General features: G+C 41.1%; 1 protein-coding gene across 2 annotated transcripts; it reads left to right on the top strand.

Moving 5' to 3' along the window:
- The first annotated feature begins 137 nt into the window (after positions 1–137).
- On the top strand, positions 138–22,564 carry bcap31 (B cell receptor associated protein 31). Of its 2 annotated transcripts, none has more exons than XM_017468459.2 (8): positions 138–279; positions 2,438–2,552; positions 3,821–3,921; positions 4,411–4,555; positions 7,074–7,209; positions 12,471–12,600; positions 16,093–16,193; positions 20,646–22,564. In XM_017468459.2, exons 2-8 carry the CDS (start codon positions 2,461–2,463, stop codon positions 20,682–20,684), a joined length of 744 nt encoding a protein of 247 aa, XP_017323948.1. In that variant the 5' UTR covers positions 138–279; positions 2,438–2,460; the 3' UTR covers positions 20,685–22,564. The 2 variants fall into 2 exon arrangements, with proteins under 2 accessions (XP_017323948.1, XP_047011682.1); XM_047155726.1 differs by having other exon boundaries at positions 265–283.
- The last annotated feature ends 1,116 nt before the right edge of the window (positions 22,565–23,680 follow it).

Here is a 23,680-nt window from a genome sequence, read left to right as displayed (position 1 = left end):
TTTTAAAACAATAAGATTAGAATCGAGTTCTATAGTCGCGTCAAAAACAATTCTTGATTGAACGAGTCCTGGAAACATTTATTTAATATTTAATACACTGCGTTATGTTTAGCTCGTCATTACCAAGTCAAATTTTTCCCACAATTCCGTTCAACAGGAAGTTGTATGTTGGCGCTAGTGATTACGCCACGCATACCGGAAGTGAAACGCAGAAAACGGTTGAAGTTTTTGGCACGCCCATATCTCTCTCTGGGTTTTTTTTTGTATCTTTGTTAAATTGTACGTGAGTATTTATTTGTTATTTTTGTGCATGATAAATATCGAAATACGGTGTTAAAGCGCAGAGAGTTTGTGTCTGAGTTGAAAGTAGGCGTGGTGCTGTAACATTAGCTAGTCGGCTAACAGCTCAGCAGTCTTGATGTGAGCTCGCGACTTCTCGGAGTCTTGTTTAGATCTGAGATTAATTAATTATACGCGTGTGTACTGTTAGAAATAAAACAGTTCCTCCTCCATTACTGTTACAGTAGGTTCATAGTTGAGCTAAAAAATAAATAAATAAATAAAAATCAGCCAGAGATAAATACACTTCCCAAACACACTGCAGAAGTAACTGGAACTTTCTAGAACAATCTTACTGTAAGTGTAAAGCAAAGCTTTTAAAACTTTCAGTTTGTCTGGACTGCACTTTCGGAAATATTTTCGTTTTAAATCATGAGTCATGCTCCTGATAGCGTATATTAGATCTTAAGAAACACGTCATGTTGTTATTTATCATGGAGGTCTCTTCTGTCAGTCAGTAGGTGGCGTTGTTGCCTTCACCATAATAAGTTACTAAATAAATAAATAAATCTACAAGCATCAATACTTTTTGACAGTATAACAGGTGGCCAGGACATGTGGTGCCTCAGATTTGTGTTTATTCACCCTTAAGTTCTTTGCTGTACTTCCTTAGCTTCATGTCTTAAGAATATCTCTCCTGGATCCTGTATGTTTCTACCTGCTGCTGTAATCCTTAACCTTCTCCTGTGTTCGTCTCAGCATCATCACAATACCAACCATGTAGAAAAGTCTTATTGTAATCACGCTATCTCGCAGCTCCTGGTTGAGTCTGGTTCCTTTTGGGATTTCTTCCTCGTGACATACTGGCCGTCGTTTTTCCTTCTAAAATCTCCATCCAGATTTCTAAGTCCATCCAGATTGGTGAACCTCTGCCCATCTTTACTTCTGAAAGACTCTGCGTCTCTAAGATACTCTTTTTATACACAATCATCTTACTGACCTGTTGCCAAGTAACCTCCAGCTTCGTTTTCTTTTTAGTAACACTTAGTTTTCCAGCCTTTTTGTTGACCCCCGTCCCAACTTTTTTGAGACGTGTCGCGGCCATCAAATTCAAAATTTACCTAATTCCTTAAAACGGTACATTTATTCAGTTTAAACACTTTATATGTTTTGTATGTTCTATTGTGAGTAACCTGCAGGTTTATGAGATTCGCAAGTCATTGCATTCTGTTTTAATTTCCAGCTTACACAGTGTCCCGACTTTTTTGGAGTCAGGGTTGTAACTTGAACTGGTGAAATTACGATCGCAGGAAATAATTTTGCGCGGTCGTTCGCAGTGGTGATTGTTGGTAAGTGAGAGCTTTTATCCGTGCTCGTGTTCGACGCGCGTGTATCGAAGAGGACTCGGGCTGATCGCGTGATGTGACAGCGTGACACGACATGTCTTGGTTCAACTGTGTGGTAATTTAGAAAAATTGCAAGCTCCAAAGCATATTGCAGTTTGCTATCGTGGAATCCTGGAGGGGCTGAGATATTAACGCAAAGTTTTTTTTTGCGGGTTCTGGGCCGAGACGCGCCGTGTGACGTCATCGCGACGCGCGTTCATCCGAAGCCCTCTTCGATTCACGTGTCGAACGTGAGTACAGCTAAAAGGCCTCGTTTACCAACAGACATCGCTCCAAAAGACCGTGCCGAACAAATTCGCCAATTCAAAAAGTACTAATGCCGCCATCGACGCCATTGCGTTCGCCATCTCGTCGATCGCTGATTCTCTTTTGTAACTCCACGTAACCGTGTTGTGTAGCTTCAGGCACGGTGAGCTCAGTGTTCTGCATCAGCAACATCTCCCCTACATCTTTCTTGGATTTCTGACGAATACGAAAACGTTTAATGTGTCTAGAAAATGGTGATTGAGAACAGATGATTTTGGCGTTTTGTTTTTTTGGAGCGAACTAGACTAGGCCTTTTAACTAGGCTAGCAGTGATGACGTTCCTCTGTGAGATCAGAGCGAGAACTTCTCACAGGAATAACGATACGGTACGATGGCACCGTATTAGCAAATATCTCACTTTGACCGTTTGATGTGCCTCTTGAAGCGTTGAAGGTTTTTTTTTTTCTTTGCTCTGAGATCTGAAAGGTGTTATTTTGTCCCAGCAGGTTTTTTATTTTAGGTTTGCAGTATGAGTCTGCAGTGGACGGCCGTGGCGACTTTCCTCTACGCCGAGGTGTTCTTCATCCTGCTGCTCTGCGTGCCCTTCATCTCCCCCAAAAGGTGAGCTTCAGCCTCCTGCTTCAGTCTCTTGTTACGTAATCCAAAGATCAAAGCTTTTTGATGAAAGTGGAAAGATAAGAGATCGTTAATTACTGAAACATGGGCTGAATTTTACTGTTTAAAGATGATATTGGACTGATATCAGAGAATTGACTAGTACTCAGTTCTAATCCAATGTCCACACTGTTGCCAAGGTAACGTATTCACCTCAAAAGAAACCTCTGTCGAGTAACCGTGGCAACTGTAGTCAGGGGAAGGAATAAACCGCTTCGTCAGACCGCTTCACGCTGCTCCATCGTGGGTCGTTTTTCTGAAACGTTTGCCAAAACAATTACACGTTTTTGTTTAACATTTTTAACATTTTTTTTTTCAATCCGTTTAGAGTAACGTTTATTTAAAGTTCATTCCTGCTATTGCTTATGTTTTCTTTCTTCTTTATCAAAACCCAGCTTATCATGTTACCGGAAACCTGCAAAGGCCTGACCGTTCCAGAGAGCGCTGACACTGGAGACTCCTTCCGTTAATGAACTCTCAGATCAGTTTTTTTCTTTAATTAGTTGTTAATCAATGAGAGCGCATCGATTCATTCCTTACCCTGCTTGTCACTTAGATCATGTGTGCTTTTGAGTCATGGGGTGGGGAAACCAGGAATGAACACAGTCCAGCCTTGTGAAATCTCTGCCCTTTCACCCTGTTTTCATGTCTCTTGTCACACTCGAGATGGAGCAACCGATTTAGGATTTTCTTATCAGATTGTTTCGTATGTCAGATATGAGGCATGTCTGACAGTAAGCACTTGGCTTTGAGACTTTAATATGTTTACACCCGAATCTGAAATCATGTTTCAAACACAGATAATATTAACAACCAGATTTTTGAGGTATTATTTCAGTAAATCTAGGAGGACTAAACCCCATTCATATAAACGAAACCAAAATTACCACCAAACGAGTGAATTATTGTCGCTCGTTTGTGCGGATTTATATCGCACAAAAATCTTAGAAATCCGGCTAATTTATTTACTTTTTTGGACACACAGTCCACTCTCTTGTAATATGCTTTAATATTATACATCATATAATATGATGATACATAATGCTTTAATATGTATCTCTCTCAAATAAAAAAAAACAACTAATAATTTCGGTTGTACACAGCAGCACTAGTCATCATGAATTTATTTATTTATTTATTACATTTCATTTTGTATTATTGGGTACAGTGGGCTGTTTGTCTAGACCGTGATGTCGTTGTGTTGTCTTTTCTAGATGGCACAGAATATTCAAGTCTCGCCTGGCGATTGCCATTACGACGTACGGGAACACAGCCTTCATTGTGATCATCTGCATCCTTGTGTTCCTTCTGATTGGTGAGTGTAAATCTAACCGCTATAGGCTGGTATTATTTCATATTGTGAAGTATGGAACGGTTTGTGCCTCGTAGGTCTTTACTCATGATTATTTATTGAGCTCAAATGAAGAACAGGATGAATAATTATTAATATTATTTATAAATGTACAACTTGTATCAACTTGTCATTAGAACAACAATAATGTCAATATTGTTTGAAGCAAAAAAAATTAAACGACACATGTTTTGTGAGTGATTATTGCCCCCTAGTGCACCACAGTGTGTTCTCGCGTGCACACACACACACACACACACATATATATATTACATATATACATTTCTGGATTTAATCAGCCACTAAGAGGCAGCAGTGGATAAGCTGTGTCCTAATGTTACTCTCCTTATCTCCATAGACTCATTTACATGACAGGAATTTCTTTAATTAAGGCTGGTCAATGAATCTCCCTAGTAGTACGCTTGTCATATTAACGTGTGTGTGTTTCCACAGATGCGTTCAGAGAAGTACGGAAGTACAGCGTGACCGATAAGGTGGATCTCTCAAACAACCCCGTGGCCATTGAGCACATCCACATGAAACTGTTCAGAGCGCAGAGGAACGAATACATCGCTGGCTTCGCCCTGCTGCTCTGCCTGTGAGTGTCTCTCTCGCTCTCTCTCTGCCTGTGAGTCTCTCGCTCTCTCTCTCTCGGTCTCTTTCTGTCTGTTTTTCTCTCTCACTTTCCCTCTCTCTTTCTGTCTCTCTCATTCTCTCCATCTCTCTCTCTTTTTCTCTTCATCTATATCTCTCTTTGTCTGTCTCTCATTTTCTCTCTCTTCCTTGCACTCCCTATCTCTTTCTTTCTTTCTGCCTCTCATATTTTCTCTCGCTGTCTCTTTCTCGCTCTCCCTGTCTTTCTCTCACCTTTTCTCTCTTTCTGGCTCTCTTTCTTTCTGTCCGTACCGTCTCTTTGTCTTCCTCACTTTGTCTTTTTTTCTATCTCTCTACCTCTCCTCTTTTCTCTCTATCTCTCTTCCCCATACTCCTCACTTGTACTTGCTTTTGGTCTCCTATTTTCTCGGTAATTATTTCCCAATTTCTGTCTCTCCCCACACACACACACACACACACACACACACACGCACTACTGATTTTCCTCTGAACTCTGCTGTGGTATGAGCTGAATAAAGTAGTTCTCTATACAGAATAATCTCAGACCCAGAGTTCAGCGTCTCAGTGTCAGACTTTCCCACGGCCCCCGTGATGATCCACACCATTCCCCGAGACCTCACTTACTCCACCTGTTAATCAGATCAAACATTCTGGGCATTCTTTATCGGAAAGGATTACAGGGAATCTTTACCACAGGCCTTTTATCCCCCATCTGTGTTTGTGTAACTGCTCATGTGCTGTAAATGGTGTGTTTCTATAGGATCTATATTCATGTAAGAGGATTGGTGGAAAGAACAGGGGGATCCCGGATAGTTTCTGTTCACAAAGCCCCCTCCCCCTTTTACCCCGCTGTTTACACACCTACAAGCCAATGTGCATGCGTTCTCCTTACAGGCACCAGCCTATATTTCTCTGATTGACGGGATATTAATATCCGGCTACGAGAGCTACTAGTGCTACTACTTTTCCTGGATGTCAGATTATTCATTGATGTATTTATTGGAAGTGAGAGTGTGAATAAACAGCAGGTGACGGATATTATATTAACTGGTGTGTCTGGCATGAGCATGTTGTGCTCTGGCTCAGTGCCCATGTTGTGATGGGAAGCTCGGCGTCTCAGAACACTCAGAAAAGCTGCTCAGGAACTTTGACATCCGAGAACTGATTTTAGAGAGCGAGAGCGCTCGCTTGAGAGAGCCCCTTACTGCACCTGTTGGGTTAATTGGTTTGCGCAAACTAGAAATGCAAAACGCTCGTGTTGCAACGTTCGAGTTTAGCTCGAGCTGTTAGCCGCACTTCCGCTGCACTTAATGTAAATTGATCGAGCTGATTAAACCTGTAGAGTGGAAAGGATGAAGTAAACCTGCCACATGGTGCATCTTTCAGGCCCAGCTGGAAGTGTGACACACAACGTGGAGTCCCTTGCGTTTGAGGAAAGTACCTGCTGCAACCCGAGATCAACACTCGGAGTGAACGCAAACACGACGACCTCATGAACAACCGAGAGCCGAGCAGCGAAAGCGCCTGTTTCACACTACACGACTTTAAGCCCGATTTTCAACTCCAAGCTCACCGACAAAAACCCTTTGATGGGAGGCAAATTGGCCAGCAATCGGCGCTACATTTCGTGACAAAACGTAGTTTGGACCCCAGATGGAGTCATCGGATGACCGAGTCCTTGTCACATCGTGTATTGTGTGACCCCGTGTCGCCGGGCAATCATGTAGTGCGAACACCACAACGACTTCAAGACTCCCGATTTACAAGACAGCAAGTCGTGTAGCATGAACAGCACAGCGATCTGCTGACGTTGAAAGTCGTGTAGTGTGAACTAGCCTTTACGCCCACGTCCGTCACGTACGCTAGCTATGATTCATTAGGAAGTGGTGCAGTCAGCCTCGGCGCATATGCTAAATGTGGTTACTCCTCAGGTGACTCCGGCACATCCTTTTTTTTCTCTCTCTCTTTTTTTTTTTTAACCACAAAGTTCCTGTCAGCGAACATTTGACCTTTGAACAGTGTACGTGGAAGAGTGTAATGACCTAATTTAGATGGGCCAAAGGTCATAGTAGGGCTAAATAAGTTATAGTGAAGCAACTGTTCTGTTTCCTGGCTTACCTTCCACTCTTATATATTCAGTACAGAGGCTTTGTTGTTTAAGTTGTTTAAGAACCCCTATTAAATCACAGAGATGACACGGTTTAAAGCAAAAGTAGAATCTGCATGGTTATGATGCATGTACAGCATTTAGCACACACTTGCTCCATTTTCATTTCTGAGTTTAAAACCCTACTACCCTTTTTGTCCATTATGGATAGACATCGGTTTAATACGTTCCTGTGATCGTATTTGGATTAAGAACGTTTTTTTTTTTTTTAAACCCACATGCAGTTTCGTTCCTGTGTGGTTAAAGTGTAGTGCACCATTAATGGGATGAACGTATATGTCTCTCACTTTGTAAGCATGTCTGTCAACCCCCCCCATACTTCTTTGTATCTCAGTTTGCTGCGACGTCTGGCCAGCCTTCTTTCCCAGCAAGCCACGCTCATGGCCTCCAACCAGGCCTTCCAGAAACAAGCAGAGAGCGCGAGCGACGCCGCCCGGAAGTACATGGAGGAGAACGAGAAGCTTCAGGAGGTAAGAATACACGCACTGACCCGTTCGCACAACTTCTCATCTGGCAGTGAACACAAGCAGTCGACGAATCGAACAATTATTAGTCTCTAAAAGTTACCGTTTTTAAAAACGTACAAATTGATGCCATGAAGTTAATGTCCATTACAATGCGAATCCACAGCCTGGTGAATAAAAGGACTAAGTACTAACTCGGATGGAATAAGATATGTCTGTTTACAAGTCTGTAGTAATCGTGATGGATTTGCATGGGATAAGTAATGTATAAGTGTATAAACTGGAGTGTCTTCACAATATACCCATGTTAGTCACACTAAAATTCCATGTGTACGCCCCTAAACCTCATTTTAATACAAACTGGGTTGAGCTTTTACTATACCCGCTTGTTGCACAGCATGGGCTCTGTAAATTGATGCACAATTAGTATTTAATCTTAGTAGGTCACATGACCATAACGTATCTAGGCTTTATCTGTGCTAGGAGCTCATTAACGTGCCTAAAATACCTAAATCCTTTTGAAATATTTCGCTTACTTAGGAAGTAAAATGTTGTTTCTGTAATTAAACTGGATTCGTTAAGCAAAACATTTCACACGTTTTAAACATTGACTAATCGGTGATTTCATTTTATTTTCCGATGCCAGTTTTCCAAAGTACTCTCTTACAGCATCGCTTAAAACGCCGGACACTGTTCCCACGCTCGTATTAAATAGCTGGAGGTAGAAGAGTTTGGATTGGAAGTGTCTGCGCTTCATTTTTAGTCATAATCATCGATTTGTGGTTGTTTCCTGACCAAACGTCTTCATCGTCAGTGTAACTTATAAATCAATTGGAAGGGGCCTGGATATGTGCGATGAAGGCTGGGAGGCCATCATGCTGCCCTGAAGCAGCCGTTCCTGACCGACATCCATCCTCTTTCCAGTCTTTTGCATCTGGTTTTCTGGTTTGCACTTCAGTTAAAATTCCTGTACACCACGAACCATTATTGCTAGATATTTATAGATTCAGTGGTGACTTATGATGCTCTTTTTGCAGCTGAGCCGATCAAAATGTCATCGCCGTACTGCAGGATGACTCAATGGGAACAAGATTTAACAACCGCTGCATTTAACCCTAGACATTTCCTACACGGTAGGAAGAAGAACACAGTAGCCACGGGGCAGATGAGACCAGGTTGTACTGCCAAACAAAACAGTGTTGGTGTTTAGCTGTGGTGCGAGTGTTGAAACCCTTTCGCGATATGTAAACAAGCGAAACACTTCGGGTCAGTTTAGCGAGAGTAATACTACGTTCCACAATAGCAGTGATGGGAGTGATGGTAAAGCAGAATGTATTCAGAGCAGAGTCATTTGTCGATTAGCATAATTGGAGAGTAATATAATTGCCACCGAGACTGCGGTTTCAGCATCCTTCATCAAAGGATGCTGATGTACTGGCGTGTGGATTGGCCTAGGGACTCTCGACGAGTCTGACGTTGAACATAGTCGGGTGTTGTTTTGTTTTGCTACGTTGCAGCCAAATTAAAACTGCAGCTCGGTTACACGGGAAGTTTTGATTAGGAATTCGAGAGATGAGAGAAACTGCAGCACAATCTCTGTAGGAATGTCAGGACAGAATATCCACGCCTAAAAGGGTTTTTAACCGCATCACCGACCCACATACGTATGTACAGATACAAGATAACGAGCATCACCTGCTCACAGAGATGTTAAGATGATGCTCAGCATCATAAGAATGAGAGACGTGAGGTGAAGCCTGACTTCAGCACGTTCACTGTGAGATGGAGATCAATTTCTAAAAGGGAATTACGATAACCATCAGCCGTACGTTACCTAAATCGCTTTCCCAATCCGGGACTCCTGCTTTTAAAAACAAACGTTGGCGTTAAATCAGTCATTCGCAGATTAGCACAGACAGTCAGTAAACTCCGCAGGAGGCTCACAACACTCTATAGACCTATACATCTGCATTCAGCTTGTGTATAAAATACCTTCTGTCCAATGTTAATATTTGGATATTTCGACAAGAGTAATGAACGGATTTTCAGTTAAACGTTAAGAGATTGCGGAAAGTGTGGGTCAAATATCATTTCCCCTCTACTGCAGTTAAACTTTCTGTCCTCCTATATGTGGTGGTTGCAGGTGTTTGTGTTTGATGGATGTAATATCGGGCATTGCACCTAAGGAAACCTGAACAGGTATAACCCCGTTATAGAAAAAGATAGGCTTTATCTTTGTGCTCTGTACCTTTTTGATCTTTTGTTGTACCTACAGTTCTGGTGGTAAAATGTCAGCTCTCTGGGCTGAATCTGAATCAGATCACACGCCGCGATCCTCAAGCGGATCTGTTTGTTATCGCAGCGGTACGTCGGCAGCAAGGAATTTGCGAGCGTGTTAGTAAGAGCTAAGAGAATCCTCCTACCGCCTCTGAATCGCGTTCGGTTTACGCTTACTCTTATCTAGAGCAACCTGAACGTACGGTTGAAGGATCTAGGGAATCTTTATGGATTCATACTTACCCTGATAAAGAACAAACGAGTGCTCGTGTGTATGAAACACCGCTAGAGTGAGCCAGGTTTTGACATAAAGACCGTTTCAAACTGACTGAGCGTCTAACCAAAAGGCAGTTTCTTCTCAGTGCAACAGTCGGAATTGAAGCAGGAAGTGGCGTGGCGTTCACCCAGTGGAAGAGAAAATGACGCTTCAAAATGAAGTACTGTGAGCCGTCTTGTGATTGAGCTCACGGTGAAGACGACGTCGAGGGGGACTAACTCCACGTGAGCTAGGTTGAAGGATCCAATAGGGCGGATGATGCTGGACAATGGCGATGCTGGTTTGGACCAGAGCGGTGTCAATCTTTGTAAACCTCTTCTAGCGTTTTCTGCACAGGAGTTTCCCGTCTCCACAGAAATTAAACACGAGGGGCGGACGTAAAACGTTTTGCACCAACGCAATATGAACGCACTATTACTTTCTTCTCCATGGACTGACTAGAACAACCCTATAAGTTCTTTGGTGTCTATGAGCTCAGTTAATGCTGCTGTGAGACGTTGCACGAGCAGAAGTTTAAAAAAAAAAAAATGCTATGGCAGAACGACGTATATGAGAATTTCTGTATTTAAGAAGCGGGGAAAAAAATAATGTGGGTAATGTAATATAAACGAAATGTTGTGGGTGAAATGCAGCTCCAAGGTATAATATAATATGCTCTTGAGCTGCTGCCCTTTTCCTCTGGTGTGTGTCGTGCTAGTTACACGCCCTAGAGGGCGATATCGTGCACTTGTTACATGTCAGTTAGTATGATCAACCTCAATATGACGTTTAATCAGTCTTCTGATGTTTTCATCTGTTCCGTGATTAAATACTTTTGAAATATTTAACGTCATAATGTTAAAAAAATATAAAAAAAATTTAAGGAAGGAAGGTACGACATTTTTTGAGGAGTTCGAGCGAGTACAATCAAAAGCCGGATGCTTCAGTCAAGGTCTTTTGATAAGGAAAGCATAAGATAACTGCTTTCCCTCGACGAACTCCGTGACCGCGCATTCCTGTACGAGGTTTGTGCAATAAACCTCAATCGCCTCCTCATGGTACAATTATTTCTACCGGGAATTCTGAAAAGCTTTGCATATTTGGTCATAAATGGCCGATACGGATCGTGCCTGAGATTATTGTGGGCAGCTCGTCTGGGTTTCGCCATGCCCTTGGTGAACGCTGCTGAATCTTGGTTAACACGCATCGCTCTCAGCATCGATTAATTCACGCATCAGCACAACGGGTCAAAGTTCATAAGGCGAAGAGCAATACAGTGATCCATAAATAAGATGTCCAGCTCCTCTAATGGAACGTGCCTTTTTTTTTTTAGTTTGGTAAATGGCGATTTAAGTTTTATTTGTCCTGTACACGAATTAAAACCGTTAAATCTCTGAATGAAGACTTGATGTGTGTTTGAGAGTGTGAGGATGTGTTTATCTGCTAGCAGTACTGGGTGTTAACAACCTTGAGAGCTTGGCAGGATGTGATCTATGAAATGTTTTACATCTCTCTCTCTCACACACACACACACACACACGTACGCATACACATGACAGGAAAGAGGTGCTGCTGTCAGTCAGACAGGTTATTATTGGTGCCCAGTTTGCTCTGGCTATCGTAAGTGCTGATTTCTAATTGAGCACAGGTTTATCGAATGACGGGAATTTTCCGTCGATTAAAAATAGTCAAAAACAATTTAGACTATTAACGATAATCAATGAAAAGATTCAACTAGCATGAGTGATTAAAAGCGTATTGCTTTGAGTTCTTCAGTAGCGCCTTGAATGCAATTAAAACGATTTTTCATGCGTGAGATAATGCTTACTCAGACTTGTGTGAAAACCCGAAGACATCGACGAGAGGAGAATGGGCAGATTGGTTTGAGCTGACAGTAAGTCTACTGTAACTCAAATAACCACTCTGCTACGATGGTGAGCAGAAAAGCATCTCATAATATGTCGAACCTCGAGGTAGATGATCTAAAAGAGTGGACGAGCCCGTCGGGTTTTTACTCCCGACGGCCAGGAACGGGGATCCGAGGTTACAGTGTGCACTTAAACGGCTCGTTCAAACTGGTTCTTGGCTGACGGGATTCGAACTTGATATCCCCGTTTTTCCTAAAAATAAACGACTCTCAAGACATGTAGTCAGAACAGAGGTGGTGAGGTCTGTTCTGTGAGAAAAGGAACGCTCGTTAATATTTTAATTACATACTCTTTCAAGGGAATCGCGAATTTATCATTGGGTCAGTAATTTTATTTTTTTTCCCCTTCTTTCCATTCTTTTTAAACGTGGGCGATCAAGAAGTTACTAAGCACCTCCTGGCTGTGACTTTAAAGCATGCCAGTTTCCGCTCTTCTCTTTGTTGCCTGGATTTGGGCTTTATGGTTCTTATCTTCTCAAAACATCAAAACCTACTTCATACAACACTCCCTGTCTTCCCTGGGAGCTCAACCCAACGCAGCCTGGTTCTGTTTGAAGTGATTTAAACAGTGCTCTGTTCTCCATGACCAGAGGGGTTTAGCTTTTAGTGTGCAGAGTGTGCCAATCCACAGTGGCCTTTAGGCTTATTTTTTTCAGTAGGTACTAGAAACCAATCGTGATTATTGCGGTTATGTGCATATTGCTGATTATGAAGCAGAAGCTTTAATTGGGGAGTAGTGCGTATGAAGCGGACTCTATTGAGATTGTGTGTGTGTGTGTGTGTGTGTGTGTGTGTGTGTGTGTGCAGAAACTGAGGGATGCGGGAGTGGAGATCCCGGAGGTGGGAGGCAAGGCCAAGAGCAGTGCAGAGGAGGAGAGCAAGACCCTGAAGGAGGAGGTCAGGAGACTGAAGGATGAGCTTGAAGCCACCAAGAAAGGTATGAGTCAGCTTGCTGAAACACATCTACACCCGGGGCTAAGAGGAATGAGAGAACGCACGCGCGCACACAGTAATGAAGAGATGTGTGATGCAGATGGATTTAACGAAGGAAGGCAGTACACCCAGAACAGACAGGCAGTGCCTGGTGTGTTTTTGCTAACTGTCAGAACTGCTATCTTAATCTAATATTCGCCAAATCTACAGATTGTACTTTAAAGCTACAGTTGTTCAAATTGTCGCTTTAAAAAAGCATTTATTTTATGTATTGATTTAATAATTTGCGATTATTCTGATGTTCTGTAAGGAATAATAACATGCCAGTTCCCCACACACAAAAAAAGGAGAGAAATATAATAAATACGCGAATTAATTGCGACTTGATTGGCTCTTATGTTTTATGACACAATAACCTTTTGTTGCATGTTCAATACTGACTCAGAAATAAAAAGTGTATTATAAATGTGCAAACTGGTTACTTAAAGTAAGGAAAGCTTTCTTTAAAACAAACAAACAAACAAACAAAAGGCTTAATGGGTGCTATAGAGTGTAAACAAAATCATCGAACTGTGTGCTCTGGTTGTCCAGGACTGGAACTTCTGGCCCTAGGTTTAATCCCGGTCACACGTTGTTCACATTAAAAGCACACCCTTCGTGATTTGGTTGGTGGTTTCCTGTGTACACCCTGATTTATGATTAGCATAAATGAAGAACTGAAGCTTACTCAGATCTGGCTGTTGAGCCGCAACGAGATTAAAGGTAACAAGCGGAGCTATTATAGTAATTATAAACAGAAATGATACACAGAAGAAATACTAGATTTGAACTTTTTGTTTTTCCCTTGCCTTGGATGGCTCAAAAGGACAGAGTGCATTATGGGGAATTTCTGTGTAAATATACCTCTGAGACAGAAAGTCAGTGTCTGGTTTCTGACAACAAATCGTGCCGTGTTTCCGTATGCGGGTTTTTGTTGGTCTTCGCCGAAGATGATCTCGCTCATGTTCTTGATGTGTCCACTTTGAACTGCAACAGTATCAGTACTACTGTACATTGTGCTGAACCATATAAAATATAATTTTCAGCCAGATAAAGGACTTAGCATTTGTAGACAATGAACCATGCAATTCTTTCTGACTAGGTGGTACGGAATAGCTTATGGACTTTCAGTCAGTTCCTAGAATTTAGTCTGTTTTTATCATCTTAATAAGACTGTTGCACAACTTATTCAAGTAAACACTACTATGATGGCGTCAGGATGTAGCTCCTGCTCGTAAATAATTTCTCAAGCCCCGTTGGGAGGTTGAAGGAAACCTGAGACACGTCATAACTGAGACCTTTTATCCGTTAGGCCAAGTCAGTGTGTCCCTGTCCCTGCATGAGTAAACTCATGAAATGGCAGCAGGTTTTGTGTACAGTCTAGCAGCAGCAGAGGCAGAAGTGTGTACGTGTAGATTAAGTTTGGAAGTCTGTCTCGAATCCATCCCCCACACGAACATTATAACTCCCAGTGCTACTGACTGATCGCCTTGTTCGCTGCCATGTTTTTCTCGCCGTCCTGGCTACAAAATTTGCTCCCACCCTTGGGAGTCCTGCCAGTTCCAGAGAATTTTTCAAATTCAAGGCCAATAAGGAGAAGAAGAAGAGGAAAAAAAAAAAAGGTGTCCTGTGGGTCGTAACGTGTTCCCGGTTTGTCATTGGTCCATCTTTTTTTTTTTTTTTTAAACGGTTATTTATTTATTTATTTTACAAATCAGCTAACCTAATTTCCGTCATTAAGTGTTTTAATTTAGACTAGAACACCAAGTCCAGTCCTTTCTGACGTCCCTGCTGGTGTTTGTGGTCTGTCTCCAGTGTGTTCACAAAAATTGAGGCCTACCTGTTCTTAATATAGATACACGGCCTCTCTCTGTGTGTGTGTGTAGGTGGTTGTGGTCGTTGTAATCAGGGTCAGGAGGCCTAATTTAAAGATGTATTCTGTTGTAGTTACAAAAGACTTCATGAAAAATGCCATCAGTAATGTAATCCAAGTATCACAATATGAAAGTAATGTAATCTGATCGTTTTTGGATGACTTCAAGGTCACGTATGTAAAGTCAAGAGGAGAAAAGCAGTACTATCTAAAAAAAAAAAAAAAACCCCACGATCTTCATTTGTTTTAAGAAAATAAATGCATGTGTTGCTGGTGTGAGTCACGACTGGAAAGAGAGACCCAGAACTATAATCATGCAGCTGTCTATATTGTGTTCTGTCAAAAGCAGGGCTCCAGACAACAAAAATCTGTTAAGGAACCGTTGACTCATATAAGAGGGGGGGAAAACAGGCTCCCATTTATTTATTTATTTATTTATTTAGTTATTTATTTATTTATTTATTTATTTAAAGTGCCATGTAGGAATGGACTTTGGTTTTTGGAAAAAATTCGGCATTTCACTTTAAGCGAACTGTGCATTTTCATCCAAGGTCTCTAAAGGTCACTAAGGTCGTTTCCAACTTGAGAACTATATACAGTACAGTCACAAAGAATTGTTCTTTCCTCAGAACCTGAGCCAGTGTCGCTGACCTAGTTTGGCCTCCTCTTCTTCCTCCTCTGTTGAAGAAAGCCAGCGTTTGACACCCGGGTCAGGATCAAACTGTTAGTGATGGGCCCTCTGTGTTGCTCCTGATCAAGTCTTAAAAGGTTGAATTGCGTACTTTTTTTCGTTGTGATCACGTTTTGAGCCGAAAAGCCACGTTCACACCGAGTAGCCGAAATTGGTAGGACTAGAAATCTCTCAACTAGATGCGTTCTGCTCAAAGCGCATGCTGTGTCATTGTCCAGTCCATTGTTCTTCGTTCGTGATACCTAAGAGGGAAATTTGTTGAAAGGCAGCTCTTCACATGCAGTCATATAGGCAGTGTTGAGTTTTATTTTTAGCTGCTTCCGTTCGGTCCCGTCATGTAGTCCACACGCTCGAGACGCTGCTTGTGCTAACGGTGTTTTTTGTTTGTTTGTTTGTTTGTTTTTGTGGAGCTCTCTGCGATTACGTAGTCATGAGCTTTTTATGCTTTTGACTATCGCCCTGTTTTCGTTCGTTGCGGTAATGAAATCCTGCAAAATTTTTTAGTTCATAACGTGTAAATTTTTATTGTCGCCAGTGGCGATCTCAGCAGAAATATCACTCGCAAATTAATATTTTTAGGTCTGTTTTAGGTGCGGTCTGGAGCCCTGTAAAAGTTTTTAATTTCTTTGGTTTTAAATGTAAAAAAAAAAAAAAGTCATCTTGATAGTATTCCTATTTTTATTTATTTATTTATTTATTACAAAATGTACCTGTAATCGGATTACTTGTTTTTTGACGCAACTGTAACGGATTACCGTTAGTAGTCTTTTGTATCTTGATTAGATAACGCCGCTGCATGTATTCCACTACGCCCCAAGCCTGGTTGTAATTCGATATAAATACACGGCTTCTCTTTTTGACTTGTTTGTTTTTCTGTGTTTGTTCCTGCGCAGCTCATCAGAAGTCTGACGGTGATGTGAAGGCGATGAAAAAGCAGGCGGAGAATCTGACAGTGGAATACGATCGCCTGCTGGAGGAGCATGCCAAATTACAGGTTAACACACATCAACACACACACACACACACATATACTTTCAGTGCATTTCAGTATTGCCAAAGCATCATTAAAAAAGAGAACTACTGTTATTAACAGAACACACAGGAATAGAGATTATAGAGTAAAACATTACATATAACTGCAAGTGGCGATCTGTGGGGTCCAAGCACTCTTCTCGAATATTGTCTCCAGTGGCAGAAAATGGACCTAGACATAGAATAAAAAAAAAATCCACTTCCAGGTTTTAGTACAGTGGTACTGTATCACCAGATTTGAGCTCAAATGGACTTAAAGATCCTGAGAAACAGCTATTTGAATGTAACTCCTCCCCTATCTCATATATATATATATATATATATATATATATATATATATATATATATATATATATATATATATATATATATATATATATATATATATATATATATATATATATATATATGACCGCACTCCAGAATTTGGAGACGTCCTCAGAATCTTGTCCTGAATCTATCGTTCAAGTTTCATGCAACCAGTCACAAGTTGCAGCTCTGAGTAGATTAGGCTCCACCTTGATTATTGAGGTGCACACCTCTGTTGAATATTTTGACACCAACACACACACAGGGTGTCACTCAGAGCTAAGCCTCCATATTTATCTTGATCACAGTCTACATCGACAAACGAAAAGATAAATATCTCAAACGTAAGCCCGTGACCTTCCTTTTATTTCTTTTTTTCTAAGAAGAATCGGCTTCCGCGATGATCATGCAGCCGAAGACGATTTTTAAAGATAAGATAAGCTGGTCTTGCTCAGTGTAAATCCATAGGAGCAAACTTTAAAGGAAGAATTTTAGAATCATCGTTACTGCAAGGAAAAACTTTGACCAGCCTTTGTCCGTCCCCCTTTGTCAGTATGAGTGTTAGTACAGCAAAGAAAACCGTACGAGACAAGAAACGAAGGCTAAGTCCCCTCACCGCTATCAGTATCAGTTAGTCAAACAGCATTGTGGGTCATGTGGGTAAACCGTTAACCCACGTGAAAATAGACCAAAATGATAATAGCAGAAGTTTAAACCATAAGCCAAAAACGTCAACTCGGAATTTAATTTCAGAATAAATCTTTGCATCCTCTCAGTAGCTCACATTAATTATGAATGTTCGTTTGCAAGCCATTTCAGTCAGCGATTCAGCCGTTCAAACAAACAAGAGACCGAGAAGAGCCTTAATGCATGCCTTTCCGAAGGGAAAGTGGAGCAGAGTCTGTTGAGTGTCTCCAGGTATCGCATTGTTGGCTTTGTAAGCAAGCATCAGAGTTTTAAATCGGACGCGATCGACTACGAAGGGCCGACGGAAAAGAGCACGGCGATAGCTCGGTCTGTACAGGAGTCATCATCGTTCTCCGTGTAGCTCTCACTAAACAGTGTCCTAGTCACCAGCCTGTTGAATATATTTCAAACTGAAAGCCAGGAAAAACTAGCCTGAGGCTTCATCAAACAACACCTGCATACAGGATTAGCATGACGTGTAATAGTGCTTGTAAGTACACGGCTGCTGTTCTTGAAGGTTAAGCCATGCAATTATTTTTCACGCATCGGTTCTCTCATCCCTCCGGATCCGACCCGTGCTCGTCTGAAGCGCAGTGCCATGATCGCTCTATAAATCACCAGAGCTCTGCAAGGGAGTTTCACAGATCAGTAATCATGATGAGGAGTACGCTGGCCATGCTTGGAGCAGAGATGATTATTCTAAATTACATGGGGAGTTGGAGCACAAGCATCACGTAGACCGTTTGATCATTTGTGCTTCAAACAGTTGGGCTTGTGTGTGTTTTTTTTTTTCTTGTTGTTGTTTTTTTCTGCTGGAAGCAAACAAAATTATGTGAACATGCGTGCATCAAAGTAATTATTTATTTGGGGGGGGGTTAAATTACATAATTTGTCCAGCCCAAATACAGTTACATCAGCCAAGACCTGGTTAGTGAATTGGCTTTTGCTTTCATATCCTGCTACACAGTTCCATCTTGTAACTTGAACCAAACTGCGCTATGGAAATCCAAGATGGCCGCCCCACCATAACGTTCCAGTATTCGGTTACATGAAGTTTCATGTTTTATCAATTTTAGCAAGCCACGCTGTCCTAAACCACATCACATAAAGAACTGGATGTGGTTTGAGAGAGCATTCTGTTACCCATTGGCTGAATTTCTCTCGTCGCCCCAGTGCTAAAATTTGTGGAAAAAAACTTCAGATCCAAACATAATCGAGTACATTTGCAGTAAGTGGAATATTGTGTAAATTTGACTTTTCACATTTATTTATTTTTTAACGCACAAATAGGAGAGTCAATATTTTGCATGGAAAATGTACATGTATGTTTACCGCTGTTAGTCAGCGCCATTGCCTTGGAGCTGTTTTATGAAGGCCACTATTGTTGCATAAACTGGCGTTGATCCCTGACTGAAGCTGTAGCCAGTAATGACCAGCGCTTCATGTATCAAGAGCGTGCTGTGAACTTCACTTTCAGTACTCGGCTTTTCCTTTAACTCGGTCCACCTGCCCACGTGTTAATGTCTGACTTTCTGATGCACCTGGCTTTTTTTCTGTTTTGCTACACATGTGGCAATATAAAATTTTTGATAATGGCTTTTAATCGAGAGTTATAGCTGCTGAATGTTTAGTTTATGTGTAGAAATAATATACATGTCATTACAGTGATTAATGGGGAGAAACTTCCAGTTCTTGGAGGTCTTGTGTACTTTTTAACTTCCATAATGGCACATAAAAAACTTTGCCCTTAACCTGTCACTCACTTGTCACTTTACCTGACAAGTTCCTGTCATTATTGAATAGTATTCGCATTTGCTTTTTGCAGCACATGAAAGTTTTCCACATATAGTCAGGAATATCCTGTGGAAACCTAACCTTGTCAGATAAAAAAAATCTGTCATTTCTTTCCTAATACTTAGTTCCGCCTCAGCTGCGTTCCTTTCTGGCGGAGATTTCACCAGTGTGTTGTGGTAGTTTTCCGTCAGTTTTAGTCACTCTCACACTGACTTGGTTGTGATTCAGCTAGAGTTCATGGGGTTTGTTTCCAAAGCTTCACCTGCTGTTACATTCTATGGGATTGAGATGTGGTGGTTTTCAGGCCAAAAAGGGGCTGTGCTAAATGCTTGGTGAAGAAGTCACACGCTGATTTGGCTCTACAGTTGCTTTCCTGGAACGTAAGCGTGTCAGTTTTGGCGTTCCGCTTAGACGTGCACGAAAAACAGACCTCAAGTCACCAACAAACTGACCTGTGGCTTTTATGCTTCGAAACGTTTCCATTTTCAGTCGATTTAAAACATTCAGTAACGACAGCGTTCCAGTCGAAGCTCCTAACTAGGAATTTCCGACCTCCTACTAGGAAACAAACAAAAAGAAAGAAAACTGAATTCCTGCACAAAAACCTTGAGTGCACTCTTCAACCCTGAGTTCAGCAAAAGACATCAAAACAAAATGGTGCCCACAGAATAGATAGTAAACTAAGTAGCACTTTTATTTATTTATTTATTTATTTATTTATTTATTTATTTATTTTAATTTGTATGCTATATAATTAACATACAGGTTAGTTTGTTAAATCTATAACACTGACTGTACAGTCTGCTGTTTAGTGGAGATAAATATACTTTCACTCATCAGTTAGCATGTTTTTTTTTCTTCTTCTTTTATTTCACCCCAATTTGTAGCTCGGAAATGACGTAATTCCGAGTTCATACTTCTGAGTTATGTCGATTGCAGCATTAACAGCATATAATGAAACCAAATCTAATGAAACATTTTATCTCGAGTGTATAAGCTGTACTTTTTTTCCCCTTCCCTGATTCTGCTGTCACGTAGTTGTGCGGTCAGTCATGTTTTCATCTACCGATTCGAGTCTGCAGCTGTGACCTTCCCAATTTGCCACAGCTGTGTGTTGTTGTTTTTTTTGTTTTTTTTTGTAAATTATTATTTATTTATTTATTTTTATCCAGATTGAATCAATGAGGAAAAAGCTGTTGAATTATTGAAAACCGATCTCACAGCTCCTGTACAGTCAATGGTGCTCCCTTGCCCCTTCACTTGGGTGTACTTTCACACACGTATACCACACACAATACCAATAAAGCTTTCACTATAGCCAGGAATAAACAAAATGAACATAATGGGACTGTTTCTGGCAGCGGATTTCCTAATCGACTCCGCTGAGTGTTTGTCTTTCTATATGATGCTCATTTCTTGGAAAAGGAAGTTGTAATGTTGCATAAATCAGGAGCTGTTCAGGTGAATTTGCCTCGTGAGGCTTTTTACTATTGAAATGTATTGTTTTTCAATATTTTTGGAGACCAGCAGCCATCTTTTACACTCCTGTTAGCTCACTGATGATGATTAATTTAGTTCTTGGTTGCCTCACACTGTTTTTTTTTTTTGTGTGTGTTATTTCCAGGCATTGTTCGACTCTCAGCATGACAAGAAGTCGGACTGATGAAGTTTACCCCACGCACCTGTCTGTCTCACCTCTTCCTCCTTCAAGTCTGGTCCACACATCACTTCCTGTTGCTGGATTGTACAGGATTTAGGAGCAATCCCATCCTGTATGCTTGCTCTAATAACGCTACGTTCAGTGTGTCGCAAATCCTGTTTACTCTGTTTGTTTTGTCCCTCTGTTTTTTTTTTGTGTTTTTTTTTGGTATGTGAAAGTTAGACCGTTTTCCCTCTTGAACGTAACCTTTTTTTTTTGTATCTTCATATTTTTGAGTGAGTGTGTGGTTTGATGGGAAAGGGGTAGAGGGTTGAACGGTGTCTCATTTTGTTTAGCATTTTACTAGATGGACTAAGAAATTCTTGTGGATTATGATGTTGGTAATCCTGTTCAGATGGTAAAATAATATAATTGTGTGATTGTTTGCCGAGAAAGTTATGTGAAATTGTTTTAAGGTATTCTCCAGTAGTTATTTTTGCCTTAAAAGGAGACGATTGAATGAGTGCTTGTGTTCTAACTAAACGGTGGGGAGTATGTGGTTTTTGGTGTCTGGTTTAGGCGTCGTTACACTATACACTTTGACTAAGCACTAAAGACTTCCTCTCAGTTTACTTTCACATGTTCCACCATTGTATCCTCCCCCCCCCTTTCTCTTGTATCTCTTTCACCCTCCTCAAGCCTTCGCTGTAGGAAAATAATCACCTCCGCTGTAGTCTCTGAAGCGATGGCTCCGTCTCCTCCAGAGAAGTAATAAAAAGGCACAGCGGACTAGTTTATTCCAGTCCACGCTGGTTTCAGTTGCTCTCTGTGAAGCAGACAAAGCTGCGATCGCAGCGACAGTGGCAGCTCAGATCGTGTTTCCAAACATCGCCGCGTCTGTCGAGGGTTTTCAAACAGCGTTAACTGCTGGAGGTTCGTGATATACGAGAGACCGAACGTTTAGCGTCATCTTCTTAATGGCTCCTAGTTTCAATTTCCAACTGACTGCTTGTAATTTAGAGTCAAAGATCAATAGCTGTTGTCTGGCTGGACGACTCTGAATGATGGCGAATGCAATGCTTGTAAATGGGGAAGAAAGAAAGAAAAGAAAAAAAAAAGCTCATCACGGCATGTCATCGAGTGTGTACGAGAACCTGTGCATGGGGTAGTCGCAGCTTAACCCAAACTATGCTTCTCTTGGGTTGAGAAGTACTTTTTTGCATTAGCTCCGTTAGTTTCATGACATCATAGCAAATCATGATGCTACTCTTAAAGTAGAGCTGAGGGGGATCACAAAGGATTATGGGAGATATATGTAAAGCGTGAGTAGTTCATAGCGTTGTCGTCGTGGACTGTTTAACTACATGAAGCATATGAGTAATTCTATCTCCTCCATGACCACCAGATCATAGTTCAGTTTCTTCTAAGAATAGCTGCAGGTGAAACATTAACCTTACTGTACCAGGCACTTAATGGCCCTGTATGTTTAAAGACTCGAGGCTATATTTGAGGCCGGTTATCATCGTTACTCTAGGACTAGTAGGTTTCTATGGTGATGTTTTGGATTTTAATTGTGTGTTCATTTGATTGAATGACTTCTCGCCAATGTCAGTAAACTAGTTAATGAATAAATGGGTATCCAGCTCGAACCAGTTCATTTCCAGTGCTTTTTGTTTTCTGCTTTTGAAAAATGTTGCACTAGGACATGTAAGTCATTGTTTGTGTGTGTTTGTGAAATCATACAAAATACTCTGCCTGATTTAGCAGCACATGATTTTTTTATCGTGTTGTTCCTGATTTCCCAGCATGCTGCTTTTCGTCTGTATCGCCAGCTCACATGGTTTGGCACTGTGCTTCCACCAAAGTTGAAAAAGTGCATCTATTAAAGTCTTCATTAAGAATAATCGTCCTTTTTTTTTTTCTTTTTCTTCTTCTTCTTTTTTTTTTTTTTTTTGTCCTGTTTCAATATCGTGCAAATGCGAGGCTTGATTACGTCGAATCTACGCAAATGGCACCGCTGCAATTTCTCATTTGAGATTCATCGTGTATCAGAGTCAGGAATGGGCAGCGCTAGCGTGCGTGCGTGTGCAGTGTGGCTAACTAAACCAACTCTGCAAATCATCAAGCTCCTAATTTGAATCAGAGGAGTGAGGTCAAAGCAATAAACTTGTATAATGGACTGGAACTGCCTGTCTGTTATAGATTTTCTCCAAAAAATTGTTTTCTAACCTGATTGTTTGGCCAAAAATGAAATTTACACGATTTTATCTCTTACCCTAAAATGGAGGTGAGATGCCTTTGGTGTTTGATGTGGTTTGTTCGTTTCGTTTTTTTTCCTTTCCCCACCTTAAGATTTGTACTATTGCTACGATGTTAATATTGATATGTCAGGAAAGCCTACAGCTGTGAATAGCATCATGCAAACTGCACGTCAAATCAAACTGTCTTGGACTGCGTGTGGCATCTGCACCACATGGGAATCCTGTTATTTACGATTCGTGAAATACAAACCCCAGTAATTTATGGTCTGAAGAAACCAAACACGTTTAGCACAGCATAATCTGTAAGAGAGAAGAATAAAGAGCCTGGTGAGAGAGCGACTATTTATAGTCGCTATAACACGAGTCATAACAACACTTATCTCATGGACGTTCCACAGCGTTAAACGTTACTAAAAACTGATAAAAAGTTTGCCAAGTTTTTGTTTTAGTTATAAAGGCTTCTACAGTCACACCCACAGATAGGAAAGAAGCAGCAGCTGTCTTTCTAAATGTATTAATAACTGCAGCAGACAGATGCTGAGTCAGTACGATGGTCCAAAGTATTTTGAGAATCCAGCCCTTCAGGTGTAGTCATACTGACATATTGCCTTGAGCTTATGGATGATTTGAAATAGCTCTTCAGATGGTGGCAGGGCTTCCTCTAACAGGATATTGTTCCTGGATTGAGGTGAACCTTTCACAAAATCTGATCTAACTGCTCTCGGGCTCCATTAGTTGAAGGATTAGATCATAGTTCAA

Source organism: Ictalurus punctatus, chromosome 5 (genome assembly GCF_001660625.3).
Source record: "Ictalurus punctatus breed USDA103 chromosome 5, Coco_2.0, whole genome shotgun sequence".
Classification (NCBI taxonomy): Eukaryota; Metazoa; Chordata; class Actinopteri; order Siluriformes; family Ictaluridae; genus Ictalurus; species Ictalurus punctatus.
Note: the sequence above shows the minus strand (reverse complement) of the source record. Positions and strands in the feature narration are given on the sequence as shown.

Bases quoted from the DNA above. Each gene is read 5' to 3' on its own strand.
- bcap31 (XM_017468459.2), top strand. From the start codon at position 2,461: ATGAGTCTGCAGTGGACGGCCGTGGCGACTTTCCTCTACGCCGAGGTG. The intron at 2,553-3,820 runs GTGAGCTTCAGC...TGTCTTTTCTAG, and splicing joins CCCTTCATCTCCCCCAAAAG to ATGGCACAGAATATTCAAGT. The intron at 4,556-7,073 runs GTGAGTGTCTCT...TTTGTATCTCAG, and splicing joins TTCGCCCTGCTGCTCTGCCT to TTTGCTGCGACGTCTGGCCA.